We start from the raw sequence: 16694 nt of genomic DNA, 5'->3' as shown, positions 1-16694 counted from the left end.
GATCCGTGCTTCACAGACAGAAATAGGATCCACACAGTGAAGTGAGCTCAGGAAATGAAAATTGCGGCTGTGAAAGCTCACAGTGGAGTGCTACACTGTGGGTGTGGGAGGACCATGTTGGAAATTAAGAGAGAGGGTATCATGTTCAAACAGAGAGATGTTTTATGCAGAAGCCGCCGTCACTGCTGAACGGATGAAGTAATTTCATTTTCATGCATGATCTGCAGCCCCACAGACCAGGAAAATTGCATATGAGGGGAAGAGAAAGATAGAGAGAGAAAAAAGAGTCAAGCCTTTCCTTTTTCTCCATTTGACTCTGTGATTATTCACTCTGACTTGTAACCATAGTGATGGTTCAGTCCCCTAAAAAAAAAAAGTATCACTGTGATGGTTCAGAACCGGAGGGTGAAGTCCACAAAAAGGTGATGTGTAGATATGTGGCACTCAGCTCAGACTGCTCCATGATTCACAAGCCTTTTATGAACATGAGTGGCATCTAGAGTTTGTTTCATTTTATTCAACAAATGAAAATGTTTAATGGTCGTTAGCTCTCAGATCTGGAGACACAATACTTGTCATCATGCAGTAGCACCATGAATATAATAAGACAAGCAGTTTGAATATGTCACATTTAGCTCTTGTTGAGTATAACCTCTTTATTATTTGGAAAACAAAAACAATCTATTGTGAAAATAATAACAGATTTATCTATTTGTCTGTATAACTAATTGCTGGTTGCTGTCTAATTTACTACAACAAAATCAATTACAGTATTAGGGCCATTTAACATAAGTTATTAACAGATGTCTTTGGAAAATGATTTTTCAGAAGTCAGAACAATTATTTAACAAATACTCAGTAGAGATACTCATCACTGTGGTCATGGGATGATTTTTAGGGGCAAGCATTTACATCTGCCTCACAAAATTATCTTTATTTGTTTGACTTTCTTCCAATTGGATCTTTTTTATTGTGAAATAAAACATATTTTCATGACTTCATGGCCCTAAATTATTCAGGCTAAACAGTCCAAACAGAGAGAATCACTGCTGAACTGCACAGCTCAAGACTAGCAGACATCTGTTGACATTGTTTAATACTGATCTCATCATAGTTAAATATTTAACAGGAGAGAAACATTTGTTATAGTTCATTTTATAGTGTCTCCATAATGCAGTAATTTAATAAGTGTTTTCCTGAAGTATTCACATTACGACTGCATGTAGGCAAGGCTTTAGCCCTGAATAGTCTTTTAGCCTCAGATCTTCTCCTCATTCTTTTTTCTCTGGTATTAATCTAGTCTCCATCTAATTACTGACTGAATGATCACTGGTGGTGTTTTGTGATTAAACAAACAAAATGAAAAATGCAGAAAGATGTACTATAATGTTAATTTGACTTGGCATGTGTGTATGTGTAAGTGCCAGCGTCTTGTATTTCTGCCTATGATCAAACTAACACCACTGAAATGACTTGGACCAGAATTCAGTGATCATTTAATTTGGTGGGCTGAAGGATTATATTTTATTTAATTACTGTGTGTGCAAATATAAGCAAGTCTTTATTATTAATTTCTGCTGCAGCTTTAATTAATCAAAATGCTATCATATTGCAATATGATAGTACTGTATAGTTGATCTAGAGATGCTCTGGCCTACGCATTATATTATCCAGCTGTAAAGGAAGTAGGAGTAGGAGACTCTGTTATACCGTATTTTCCTAAATAATCGCAGTAGGATTGACAGTTTACACCAAGCTAAAGTAACCAGGTGCAGGCTGTTCAGTAGCCATGAGGTGTCAATCTTTTGATCTGACTCTCAATCAAATGCTAAAACCCTGTTTTCTTTTAACACCCACACAAACACTACAATGACTGAATAAATGATGGACTAAGCAGTACAGTACTCTGAAGTACCTAATATATCCAGCTGATTGATTATAAGTTAGGTGCAGAGGTGAAACGCTTTGTGTGTCCACTTTGTGATGGCAACACTTTCAGACCCATAATTTCCACAAATGTTTAATTAATGTTGCTGCATTGTTTAATGACACAGTAGAATCCAATAGGAGCCCAGTGAAAATCAATGCGTCTGGATGAAATACTACAGTCCTTTTTGTCTTCTATTCCTCCTTTTGTCCTCTTTAAAGTCAACAAGGTTCTGAGTAAAAGTACTAATATTTTTACTGCTGTGGATGTGGGGGCGTTCATATTGAAACTTGTTCAAAGTCAATATATCACACTTTAAATGTCACATTTTGAATTGCGAGTGGAAAAAAAAACAGCCAAGTGTTAAAAATGGAACAGGCGCGCTGAGATATTAAACCCCAGTCAGACATAGATGAGAAATCAGCTTCACATCATCCAGGCAGGTAGCTGACAGTAAGGTCCTTTTACACCTGTTCAAGGTCTACTGAGAAACTGTCATGAAGGTGAAATAAACCAGAAACTCAACAGGTCGGACAAAATCTTCTGACAGTGGATCCATTTCCCTCTCTGCACATTATGCAATTTTCGATTTCCACCTTTCATGCCGTACATTTTCAAGTGTCTGCAGCGGAAAAGTATCTATCAAACATCTAATGTACTTTCTGTCCAATTTTTTTGACTTTTCATTTCACAATGTGATTTCGATGATTTATGTCATTTACCATGCTCTGAACATTCTGTGTCTTTTGGTAAAAATGCAGCAAAAGCCGGGGCTAAAAAAAAAAAAAAAAACAGATTTTCCTCTCTGTTGAACTTGTTTCTCTTTTTCTGTATCTTCAGATCCGCTCCGATCAGGACAAAGATGTTGGCATCCGCTACAGCATCACAGGAGCAGGCGCTGATCAGCCCCCGAGTGGCATCTACAACATAGATCCCATTAGTGGCAACATGTTTGTCACCCAACCCCTGGACAGAGAAGAGAGAGCCTCCTTCCATGTAAGGACGAAACGACTGCCTGTCTTGTCTGTTTCTGTTTCTCTTTCCCCTCTAACTCAATTTACGCTCCATTTATCCCTGTGGAAATGTGCCTTGCCTTTTCTCTTCTCCATCTACCTTTCATGCTCACACTAATGCTTGTCTGTCAAATCCCAACCACATTGCGGAAGACCTGTTGTTCCGTTGGCCTCCGTGTGGTGGCTTCACACCAGCCTCTCCAGGCTCTGATTGATACGAAAGCCAGCAATGAAATGAAGGATGCCTTGAGGAAACACACAGCCACTTCAGCTGTCATGTAGATTGGGGTTTAGCTGCACACAGAGCAGCTCAGGATGTATAGAACAGAGAGGAGAGACGACCAAAGTGGAGTGCAGGAAAACTGTTGTCTTTGTTCTTACAATCAGAGCTAATGAGCAGGTGCAGCTTCGAGTGGCTGCATACGCTTGTGTGACCGCAAAGCTGCGTGTGTGTGTGTGTGTGTGCACACGGACCAAATCGAATGCTGATATATGATGAGTGTTCATGTGTCAGGTCTCTCATTTCTGTGTGTGTGTCTGTGTGTGTGTCTCTGTGTCTCCGTGTATTGCTGCCCTCTTGTAGCCCACCCCACCTCTCTCACACATTGTTGCACTCTCACCTCATGCACTCTGCAGCTGTGCTGTTCAAAGGTGTGGGCTGACAGCTGTATAGTTAGCCGGCTTATGGCCCATAGGATTTCTTTCTCGTTCTCTCTTTCTCTCTCTTACACACAAACACACACACATACACACAGACAAGAAACTGGAGGGTTGAGCTCAAGACTGGTTCCTCTGAAACCTTGGGTTAAACAGCTCCGTGAATGTGTGAATTAAATATGCACACCACATGAGACTTGTGTTAACAATAGGCCATTGGTTAATATACACACATTACAGGTTTCAGTGTATATCAGCAAAGACTAACACCTCGGCTCACAGTGAGCGCCGGTGTCAGACTCACAACACCTGCGTGACTGTCAGCATGATAGATTGCCGCGCTGCTGATAGAGCTAATTCAGAGGCATGCTCCTGTCTCGGAGGACGGGTAGAATAAAGGAGAGTGGATCTCTTCAGTGTCTGTCAGCGCATACACTCAGCAATATGCACTCATTATAAACACCAACACACAGAGTACGTGCAGTGACTGTAAACAAACACAAAGCTCTAAATGATTGTCTTCTTGATTGGCTCGTCTCATACTCTTGTGCATGTGTTCCACTCAGTTTTAGATGAGTCTCCTGTTCCCTGACTCGCTACGTTCAGGCTCTGGACGCTGCTGCATTTGTGTTTGTTGTCTGTCCATACACTCAACCAGCAAACTGGGATCAATAGAGTAGATAGGCTATTGGTCCCTGGGAAAGGACAGCCACTCTGTAAACATTTCCTTTTTGACACTGCCTGTAGTGGAAACGGCATGTTAGGTTGAGGGCACTTAAGGTTGAATGCTGCTGCCATTTAGGCTCCCGTGGACCCATGCTGCTTGTGATGTGATGTATGATTCAGTGTAGGAGAATGTAGGCAGTTTGACCCAGGGGAAATTTAGTCCAATGCTTACTTTCTTTCAACTTGACAAGAAGTTCCCAGAGCTGCTGTGCTCTCGCAGGCCAAACTTTGCTTGTTAGTTTTGGGTTCAAGTAAAAAGAGAGACGAGGCTGCTGTTTCTGTCAGACTAGCACCAGGGGGAAGTGATCTGTGAGGTGAGGAGAGTGGGTGTTAGCCTGAGCTTCGGTTTTGTCAGAGTGAGCTTCTGTGAGTCAGCAGGGCACGAGCAAAAATTGAACAAATATATATGAATGTCTGGGACTTTTTTTTCCCACGAGTTTGCATGAATCCATGTAATTCGGGGTGAAGTGAGCGAGTGTGTGTTTACACCGATGCACCGATCACAAGCCGCCAATAGTGCTGTTAGGCGGTTGGTTTCAATTGGCCACAAGTATTCACCAATAAATACAGATGATTAAGAATGATAGAATAAGGGTATTGATTATTTCTACTCAGAAAGACTAAGAGGCCACTAGTGTAGGGCCTGTTCTTACAGCCACAGTGTTGCTCTGAGCTAAATGCTAACATCAGCATGCAAACAGGATAATTCAAGTTGGATTTATTTGCATAATATCTACTATTTAGCATTCAAAACAAAGTGCAGACACTTTAGTACATCTGCTTATAAACAAAAGTATTGAACAAATGTTGAATTCAAAATCCATTATAGGACACGTCTGGGGATGATGTATTCTGCAATATTTTGTGCCAATTTATCTAGCAGGCATTTCAACACTAAATTGGTGTCAAATTTGATCTGCTGTTTGCACTAGGGAAAGATCAGGTGATCATGACATCTTCTAGAAATCTGTCTTTATCTCTTTTTGTGGCAATCCATCCAGTAATGGTTAAAGTATTTCACTGGTTGAGTGTTGGGCCAAATGACTGACAGGCCATCGGTGCCGTGCTGAGCCTGGCTAAAAAAAAATATGAATAGTTATAGCAGCACATTTGGCACGTTTAATCAATCAAAATCCCTGTTGAAACCACTGAGTCACAGCATTTTGTGTGGAAAATGCCTGTAGTTTTACAGTATAGTGGCTAGGCAGTCAGGAACACCAGTGTTATGTGCAACATTTCAGCAGAGAAAAAAAAAAGAAAACTCCACAGACAATTGTGTGCAAAATTGTCAAGGGCCTCCTGGAAGTGTGGGACAAGTGGGGGTATATATATTGGGTAAGGAGATCAATGGGGCAAATACAAACTGTATTTCTCCTCTGTGGTTGGTCCAGTCATGCTAAAGCTCGCCCTGCAGAATACTGATGTCGGTTCACACACACGCATTCGTCTGTGCAGCACACACTTCTTCATGCACCTCGGGTCACATTTCTATTTCCTCCATTTCCATTGAGCTCACAAACACACAGACAAACATAGACATGCTCCAGCGCGCGCGCGCACACACACACACACACACACACACACACACATACACACACACACACACAAACACAAACACAAACACAAACACAAACACAAACACGTCTGAGACATACACATTGTTTATCTCAATAAATAAATAAAATATTCAGGACAAAAATACCCACAGCTTAGCAAAAACTGAACTGCACAGTCATCATCACACACACACGCACACACAGACACACTCAGTCACACATCCCTAAGTGTGCAACATTCACAGCTGAGAAAACAGATTGGGCTTGTTTGTTTATAGCGTCTCCTCTTCATGTTTGTTTGCTGTGCTTCAGCCAATGGAAAACTAGCATCTTGAGGATCATTAAGTGGCTAAAGAGGGCTCTTTTGATTGGCTGTGTGTGTTTCCCCAGTGTGTATTTGTGCACTTGTGTCAGTATCCATGTTGATATGCATAAACATGTGTCTGAATTGGTGTTTGGATGCCTGTGTGAATGCTCCAGCGGGCGTGTGTTTGGGTATGTTTTGATACATCCTTGACAGGCAAGCACAAAAGGAGACATGATTAGTTTTGTTGTGGCGAAGGCAGGTGCTGCCATTCAATCTTTCATGTCACCCCCACAATACATCACGACTTCCTGTAAATGGGCTGGCAGGCAGATTCCCCCCTCGTCTGTGTAGTGGCAGACAAAATATTTTGCTGCCAGCGTGTCAGTTTTAGCCAGAATAAGAGCCCTTCTCCTCTTACCAAGCCAGGCCGTGATTGAATAACATTTCTGCAGAGGATATGAATTTCTAGGCAATTGAATGAGAGTAATGTAAGTCACAGTGAACAGTGCCGGTTTGGTTCCAGGGCTATTACAAAGCTTTGCGTTATGTTAGATATCATTAGCGGGGATTGGTGGGGAGCAGAGGGTGTGTAACAGCAGCAGTGGAGATTAAGACATCCCACTGTAGATGATGATTGCTTTTGTCAGTCCTCCCTGTTCAATCCCCCACACCCTCACACTGCCTCTTTGTGTTTTCATCTCTCATTTACTTGCACAAGGCTCAGTCACTCTCCTCCTCTCCTTCCCATCTCATTTCGACTTTTCCCCCCGCACCGCTTTTTTTCCCCCCGTCTCTTCAATCTCTCCGTCTTTTGCACTCTCTGTTCTCACACTGTGAATTGTCAAGGAACAGCTCATCATTCGGAGACATCCATCCAAATGGCTGGTTTTGTCAAAACAAATCGAGACAAACATTCTCCCCGAACAAAAAGAAGCCACAGCTTGAGCAGCAACACCTCTCTGATATTCCTTAGGCCTCTGGCTGCGCTAACAACAAAATAGGTGTTGTTTGTGTGTCTGGAACATTTCACTACTTTGCCCCTTTCTGTGTTGTTGTGGTCCTTGCCAAGATACCAACGGGATACTCATTGCCCCATTGGCAGGCAAGAAACAGAATATTTGCCAGTTGAGTGAAGTTGCTAGTTAATAAAGTCAAGGCTGTGCCGTGTGCTCGAGTACACAGCAGACTGCAGAGTTTCATATCAATCAACCCCGCAGCCTCTTGTCAGCTGAGCTATATTTGGAGCTAATATTCACAGCATTCAGCGCTAATGATCCTTTCTTTGTGCTTTTGTGTATATTCACAGCTGCGAGCCCACGCAGTGGACATGAATGGCAACCAGGTTGAGAATCCAATTGACCTGTACATCTACGTGATTGACATGAACGACAACAGACCCGAGTTTCAGAATCAAGTGTACAACGGCTCTGTGGCCGAAGGCTCCAAACCAGGTAAGAGTTACAGTACTTCTACCATGACGGATAAAGTCTGCACTCAAAGACACAAAAAAACAAAACAGTTGGAGCTAAAACTGTGGCTGTGAGCTCATGGAGGCAATTAAGATGCTTCTCCTCAGATTCATGATACACATATTTAGATTCAGTGAGACTTTCACCTTCCAGCGGTATCATTATCTTTGATGTCCATCATCATGTTTTTAAGTTTCCCTCAGTACAAAAATAACACATGGCAGTTCTCTGGATGCACCATATTTAATGTAAGAAATATAGACTAAGATGAGGCTCAAGTGGTAATTTATCCAAAGCAACCGAGAGGAGATGATGAGGGGTTTTAGAGGGGGTTGCAGTTGTCCTGATTTGGTTTAAGTGTCCACTGTGTGAGACTTTAAAAACCTGCTGCAGAGTAAATCCATGGAACAAAGGAAAACTCTGTGAAGACATCACAAATCACAAAGTTAATCATGGAGTGATCAGCACAAAGTAAATGATGGTGATTTGGGTAACACTTTATTTTAAGGGGTCCTTGTTCCTGTGTATCTACCTAATTAATTACAGTGTAATTACCTATGTAACCGTATGTAATAACATGTACTTACATTGTAAATACATAGTGTATTTTGGTGTACTTACAGGTCCTTGTTACACTTGTAATAAGAAATGCCAAAGTGGCCTCTCTCTTTGCACAAGCATTTCTTATTACAAGTGTAACAAGGACCTGTAAGTACACCAAAATACACTATGTATTTACAATGTAAGTACATGTTATTACATACGGTTACATAGGTAATTACACTGTAATTAATTAGGTCGATACACAGGTCTTATTTAATATTACATTCATGATTGTTACTTACTACATTAAATGGCATGAAAACAACACTCCACTTGGTGTTGGTCCACTGGATCCAAAAGCTCAGGTCCAAATTGAGGTTCACACCTCACAAGTGTGAAACCAACGCTCAGTTCATGCAGATTAAAATGACCCAGTCTGTTCATTTCTCCCATTTTTGTAAACGAGTCACTCTGAGCTTTTCAGTGCAGCCTCCTCCTGCTCATTTTGCTCCGAATCATTAACACTGAACAAAACAAATTATTATGCACTCCTCTCAAGTCACAGACACGTGTGCTGTGACTTTGACGTTGACATTCATTGGTTGTCATCATTTGCATAAAAATGTGAGATATGTTTCAGGTGACATCTGCACTAATTTGTTCAATGAAGGCCCTCAAAAGTGGTAAAACTGTCTTCATTTGCACCAGGAACTACGTTGAATCCCCAACAGATCCTATAGATAATAATATAACACAGTCCTTGGCTTCTACTGATATTTTTTGGCAGTTGGCAAACAGCTCATTGCATTATCACCACATTCTGGTGTGTGAGCAGCATTAACTCCACCGTGCTCATTTTTATTATATGAGATTATTAGATTAGTTAAAGTCATTTGACCACTCATGAAAAATAGAGTGCTTTCAATCAAAAGCAGTAATTTAGCATGTTCATCTTTTAATTTGAATATTATTAGAGGCCTGAAGCAGCCACAGCCTGAAGAAGTATTTGTGGTTAATATTTTGTGATGAGCAAAAGAAAAGTTTTGCATTTGCACGTATCAGATTCATCCTATACAAGCTCAGAACTTGTATTATGGCCGATGAAGTGAACAGGCAGTGTTGTTGCCTTCTGTTAGAGGAGCTCAAACTGCACTCTGATCACTTCCCATTGGTTAAGCCCTAAATACTTATACCTGTAAATGGGAGCATGAAATCCGCTTACAGTACATGACTCTTTTCGATTCATGAACAGATACAGTAAAAGGTTTTATTGTTAATAACTTTGACATTGCAGTTTTGCTTATGGTCGTTCACTTTGTTCCGATTCAGGGTCCGATACAATACAATTGTTGCATTTTTCTTTTGGGTCAACTGTGTTCACAAGGTAACAGCAAAGACGGCCCCAAGCAGTCTAAAATTGTAAATAAAAGCTGTGGTGGAAAATTTACTGTGATTGGTATTATCATTGTAATAAGTAGCAACGTAGTCTTTGTAGAGGTTGTAGTAAAATCTTGTAGCAATTTCCACGACAATGCCATGCGTGAGCCAGCTGTTCTCTTATTGGTCAGAAATCTTGCCTGGAAGGAGGAGGAGTTTACCAAGGAAAAACACCAACCATGAAACAGTGTGTGTGGCTGGTGTGTTTTTTTTGAGTCAATTGTGTCAGCTGCTGAGTTGATTAAGTTTTCACTGCAAGCTAACCGCACTAGGGCTCCACGGAGGCGAGCTGAGACCAGACCACCCCTTTGAGGCGAATTCAGCCCATTTGTTTTATCCTGTATCCGATTGCCATTGCTGTGTTCACATCTGCCCAAACGCACCACCGCTGTTTGGGGTCAAACACTCCCTGTTTCGGAACAACTGCTCCAAACGAGCCAGGTCTGAATACACCCTTTCAGACCCTTTAGGTTTTTAGATGGTGTTCATCTGTGTACGTCGCCCCGTTGGCCTTGAGAGAATTTAGTCTCAGTTCAACCAATCACATGTGTTATTTTCCATCTTTGTTCATCTTTTCCACCTTTATTTTTCAATCTCCCTTCCAGTGGCCTTAAGTAAACTCAGACCTGAACCAACATTTTGAGGTGTGAATTTGCCATAACTTGGATTTTTTTTTATTATTATTTCCGTCGGTTCAGACAAGGGCAACCTCATGAGATATTTGTCCTACAGTATCTTGGCTGGATGCATCATTATCAGATTCTGCAGAGCATGGAGAGATGTAGACCTTCCTTCCAAATCAGGGAACAGAGTTGCGGTCAGTGCCAAGCGAGGCACAAGAGCAGAATGTGCAAGTAGCTCTCACGTCTCAACTGGAAGAACTCTTGTTCTAACAATCAGACCCCGAGGACCCGTGTTTGTCTTCACAGCACGCTGATATTGTTCTGTTACAATTTTATCTCAGGGGGATTTGTAAACAATATAGGAAAGCATGTTGCGGTGCGCGTGTAAATGGATGAGCGAGTATGAGGTTTCTCTATGTGTGTGTGTGTAAGAGAGTGCACTGGTTACTCCTCAATGGAGCGTGGGTCTATATACAGAGCTCCTAATTAGTGAGGGCAACCAGAGATTCCAAAAGCTACTTTCTTGGTTTTTCACTCTGATGCTCTTTGTTTAGTTTAAAATGATAACATGCAACAACAAAAAGTATTTGAATCCTATTTTGTTTTCAACAGAAAAGGGATCTGTTGAATAGAATCCAATTACCAAGAGATATACTCCAGGATATGCAATATAATTAATTATTCTTCATTAAGTAATCACTGCCAACTAACTTTCGTTTGTGAACACACGGTGTCAGATGCTGAGAGTTTGGTGTCAACAGAGCATATTGTTCATGTGGAGCTCAGTGATTGGTCTCTGAATTGCTGTGTTGGCCTAATTGCTTGTTTAGACAAAGAAAACATAAATAAGCCCAATTCATCTTTAATGTAGGTTCTAGAGACATTTTATACTTTTCTGGCCCATTTAAGCCTTTAATATATCTTCCGCTACTTAAACCCTTTACTTGATATTAATGAAGCCAGCCCAGACATCCAGTTAAACATTGCACGGTTTTGCTGAAGTAGATTTTTTTTTTTTTTACATCCAGTTGCATTGATTCCAGCCCAGCAGTTAGAGAACGAGTCAGATATCCACCCGAGGTAATGTGTATAACTTTCTGACTTTGACTTAATTAAACTAGACACTAATACAGTATCACAAAACCTAATACAACAAAAATGTTTCTTCAAAAAACACTGAATAATCCATCTAAAGGAAAACAGGGAAGAGAGTCAGAGATACTGGAGGGCATTCTCCATATTTTTTCATTAATGCCTCAGCAACTCTTTTATTTTTCGACACCTACAGTACTGAGTATTTTTTCTTTTCTTCAGTCTTATCTTTTGGTTGGTCTATTTGCCCTTAGGAGGAGAGAGACAAGAAATGCAAGGTATTGAGCTGATGGCCTGCTGCTCAGGTGTCATAAGGTGCCCTTTCCACTCTACCATCAGGATCCTTCACTGGTACACTATTGTCCCCCCCTGACTCACCCACTTGCTTCTTACAGTATTTACAATATAGATTTCTTCATTAAATGTTTTGACACATAAACTGACTGACATTTTCAGTAATTATGAAAGGAGGTGTGGGTTGGATCAATGCAGAGCTTCTCAAATCCCCCAGTGTGTATCCTGCATTTGCATATGACAGAGATTATTCAGTGGAAATCACAAAGTGACCACAGAAATCCCTCGGGTGTTACCCCGGGAGACAGCCTCTCTCCATCCCTGCAACAGGTGGCGTGTTGAAACCTGTCACAGCAGTGCAGGTGGCAGGTGCTGCTCTCGGCAACGATGCTGCTGGAATACCTCGAGTATCAAGCTGTCCACAGAAAGTCTGACCAATGGCTGCACATCAAAGAATATTTAAATCTATTTATCTAATCTAACACATAATGATAAACCAAGCACAACATAGTCGTACTGTATGGTGTTTGTTTTAGTTTTTCCTTTTTTTATAATGTAGCCATCTGCTACATGTGTTTGCTATCATAAAATGTTCTTTATGTTAAAGCAATATCTCACTTACCTCTTTCTGTGAGGCACTACAAACTAAGTTTTATCACTTTTTGTATGGGCACAGTGACAGTCTTAGAAGTGGAAATGACTAAAACCCTGGCAAAAAAGAAAAAAAGAAACTGGGAAATGATCCGCACTACTGCTAAATGTATTTTTGGTAACTTCGAAAAGGTTAAACTGTTCAGTTCCACTCGTTTTAATGGTAAAATGTGTGAATTTATTCAAATTCAAAAACTTCAGATAAATTAAATTCATGTGCTGATGGCACACGGTTAATTCAGCGCTCACGCTCCATCATCCCAGGCACCACTGTCTTAGAGAAAGATGAAATGTGACACATGAGATGGAGAGTTAATTATGAGCTTCTGTGCCACACCAGTGAGGAAGATGTTGAATACACCTATTCACAAAGGAGCGTCTACATTGTGCACAGTGAATAATCCAAGAAACTAGAAACTGTTCAACTGTTAGATGTTTGTAATGTTTATAAAAATCTGCATCATAGCAACAAACCTTTATAATCCAAGACTTGTATTTCTGTAAATGTCATGCAGAGGGGGAGATATGTATAAAGCTGCAACAGTATCACATTTTGTATCGACAGACCCAGATATCAAAGGTTCTCTGAAGCATTACAACACATCTTCACATCTAGCACTGTGTGAAAGCCATCAAAGAGTTAGACCTACAGGGAACCACCCTTATCACCGTCACCAGATGTCACATAGGCCCGAGATCCAGATCAAACTGTCAGTCAGGATCTGTTTGTAACGGCTTCATTTGTCACTCTGCGCCACTGGGTCCCCGCTCAGCACCAAGAACCTGTGACTAATAGAATTTAATTTGTGCTGGTAATCAAACCTAACAAAACAGTACATGACAAAATGAGTTGGCTGATCACATTCAGTTGTTGCTAATGAGGAATAAATGAGATTCAGTGTGAAACTAGGTGGATAATCATGGGGAAACATTATAAACCTGCTAAACGTGCGCAAGTAGGCCAAGACATATAATGAAAAAACACATGAAATACCACTGTGTTCTCATGTGAGGTCACCACAATGATCTAAAACTGTGTGAAATCTTCAAGACTGCGACATGAGACAGTCCTTGCGTTGTGTTAAGTGGCCTCAAATAAAGATTTTTCGACATGGCGTGACTCCTTCGGAGAGCTCTTATGTTCGTAGGCTGCAGTGTACTCAGAACATCAGCCCTGTGATGTTCTGTTCTTCTCCTTCCCTCCCCCACATCCCCGACTCTGACAGCAAGTTGTTCCCTTTTATGGACCATCTTTCTCAAAAAGGTCCTCTGAAATGAGAGTGTGAGATCAAAACCAGCAGCTGAGTGCCTTCTCTCACAGTCGATTTGCCTTCCCAAGGGGGGACAGGGGTGCTGCGTCTGTCTCTCTGTCTTTCTCCTTCGCTCCCTCTCCCCTCTCTCCTGAATAGTTTGCTAACGGTTTCCAAGAGAGATTTAAGAGACTTTCTCTCTCCGTCTTGCCTGCAGGGATAATTAGTGATTGACATAGGAGGGGAGAGATGGGGGGGGGGGGGGGGGGGGGGTGAGCAGAGGTGGAAGAGCACAACAGTGTTTGGACTTCATCTCGGGCAGCAGGTGTTTCTCACCATGTCTCGTACCCTAAGTCGATAAATGTGATGGAGCCGATGCAGACAATGTGCTCTATTTTCCCTTTTGTTCTTAAAGGCAAGAAAATCAAATTAATTATGTATGTAGGTGTAAGTGTTGTAAAGAAAGGATCCCATACCCTCACTGGACCTTCATTCAGTGTTATAATCATAATCTTTTTAACAAAGTGTAGCTGATACATGTCGGTCCTCTATTCTTCCTCTCCTAGATGTACATGTAGTAGCTACCAGGATTCAGTTTCACAGTATACACCCCCTTCACATGTGTGCATTTATTTTCAATGAAGCTGGCGAGACGGCAATCCGTGGACAATGTCTCCCTGCCCCCCCCCCCTTCCCTCACCAGAGGCTGCCTTCATCAACTCCTGCTAACATTTCCATATTTCGCACATTCTGTGACATAAACTGTAATCTGTCTTGTCTGTAACAACATCTGTTGCACGTCTGTCCGTCCTGGGTGAGGGATCCCTCCTCTGTTGCTCACCCTGAGGTTTCTCCGATGTTTCCCTGTTAAAAGGGTTTTCTATGGAGTTTTTCCTCAGTCGATGTGAGGGTCTAAGGACAGAGGATGTTGTTACGATGCCATGTAAAGCCCTTTGAGACAAACTGTTTGTAAAAACGGGCTATACAAATAAAATTGCCTTGCCTTGCCTTACCAAGGTCGTTAACGTTAACAACAAATTACAGATTACCGGCTGTGTTGTGTCGTAGTGTCGTAAAGCAGTGAGACAAGACTAAATCTGGGACACCGGGTCAGAGGCACTGATCTTGCAAGGTTGGTATTTGGCCAAGAGACCCTAGGTTCTCTCCCCATAACAAGTCATTTAACCATCACAATTACTCTGAAGCTGTTTAATTAAAGTGCAAATCTTGCATAGTTCCTCTTTAAAGTCTACCTTTAGGTCTACCCACCCACACACATACCGCATGTCTACTCATCCCTTGCCTGAGATATAAAGTTATGACACTACCTCACCATAAAGCTCTGATTATTTCAAAGATTAACCAACAGCCAGCTGAATTATAGGCTACAATAAACTATTATACCACAGTATATTAAAATGATAAATGTGCAGTAAAAGTCAGTATTAAGCAGCACTTCCCCTTATTCAGCATCATCACCATAATATGTTCCCTTAACCAGCTACTAAAGACAGTAAGAACATGCAACATCAAGGCTAAACCAAACCAGCAGCTGCAATAAATAATCAAAAAGCCACATGAGACATTAAAATGAAAACGTATTCCTGTCTGTTTGAAGGTCTATCATTCTGTATCTTGCAGAATGGATTTTGAGTTAATTCAGATGTCATGGTAGATGTTCATTAGTGCTCCACATCTTCACTGGGTAAACAGCACCAAACTCCTTGAACCGGTGCCACTGGTAGATACCAATTTATTTAATGCACAGAACCCAGAAACATGTTTTACCTTCTCCCGTTCTGAAACCGGCTGTTTAATGAGCTACTTAATGAGCTAGAGGTGCAGAGCCCACTTGCTTTTGTTGATTTCCATATTAAAATGAATGTTTTTTAATGATCCTGAATGTTCATCTAGATTGAAATGATTTCACAGCAATGTAGGTTCATGTTGTGGCCATCAGGCTGGAGCACACTGCTGAGGGTCGCTGGGGGTGTTTCCATGGCTGCTTTTCCATGTTTCCATGCTGCTGCTTTATTACACCTGGGCTTATAATGAGGCCGGTTGGGTGAACAAATCAGATTGCTTGATGCTCATATACAACATGACATTGTTCAGTTAGTCTTCTGTGATCTGTGGCTACCAAACCCACCTTCTCTTTATAGGCCATCAGAAAAGTGTCTTTGCAATATTGTGATTACAGTTGTAGCAAACTTTCTAATTTATTTTTCTCTTGACTTTGTTCTAATTTCATTAAAGAGACATATTCACAAATATCGATTATTTTGTTCAAAAGTATGTGTTTCATTAATTAGTAATTACCCCCATTTAACAAATATTCATTCATGTATACATAGAGCTGTTAAGCTCAGTGCTGGCTGCCATGTTGTGCCGCCATCTTGCGTTGCATCATTGCGTTCAGAGGCAGCGGGACCGTAGGTAACCACAATAACTACAGAAACTCACCAGAGACACCGGAGCGGTCGGCTCTGGGAGAAACGATCGAGGTGCCGTCTGTTTGAAAACCATCACTGCGCTGTAGTTTAAGAAAGGATGGAGCCAATGCAGCCCCCACAATACGACACCGCCACGACAACATATTGTCACGTGTATAGCGTTTTGCCTCGTGCCAACGGACCACTTGTTTAAATAGATGTTTGTTCATCCCATTACGTGCAGCGGCTGTCGTCCGTCTGCCTTCTGCCCGATTCCACATGAATGCAGCATAAACAATACGATTGAGTTGGTTGCGATTGCTTTACACAATGTCCCTTTAACATTTAGAGAGAGAGGCAGATTGATTGTAAAATTGACCTCTAGTCTGTAATGCAGTGGACAGCAATGCACCAGAGTTACAAAGGACTGAATACAAATGTTCCCACAGGTCAGGTAGCGTCTAACATGACAAGTAAACGGATGTGTAAAATAGGAGTGAGAGAGTGTAAAGAACCTGACACATGCCAATGGAGCTGTTTATCTTTTGTGCTGGTGCTTCACCTGTCTGTCACCTGCCACTGTCTGTGGAGAAAATGATCTTGACTTTTACTGCGGCTGAAATGCTGGACATGAGAAATAACTTTCTTTCCCCACTTCACTCTGCACCCTGGTTCAGGCTTCAACCCCGGTGATGCTGAATACTGTAGAAGTGAGAA

General features: G+C 41.5%; 1 protein-coding gene across 1 annotated transcript in view; it reads left to right on the top strand.

Annotated features, from left to right (window-relative positions):
* Positions 1-16694, top strand: part of cdh4 (cadherin 4, type 1, R-cadherin (retinal)) — a 74772-nt gene that overhangs the window by 23713 nt on the left and 34365 nt on the right. The window contains exons 3-4 of the mRNA XM_083972716.1: positions 2768-2923; positions 7493-7637. Of these exons, the coding sequence (XP_083828842.1) occupies positions 2768-2923; positions 7493-7637 (301 nt within the window). The remainder of the gene's footprint in view (positions 1-2767; positions 2924-7492; positions 7638-16694) is intronic.

Source organism: Trachurus trachurus, assembly GCF_905171665.1.
Source record: "Trachurus trachurus genome assembly, chromosome: 5".
In the NCBI taxonomy this organism is placed as follows: Eukaryota; Metazoa; Chordata; class Actinopteri; order Carangiformes; family Carangidae; genus Trachurus; species Trachurus trachurus.
This window is presented reverse-complemented; position numbering and strand designations above follow the sequence as displayed.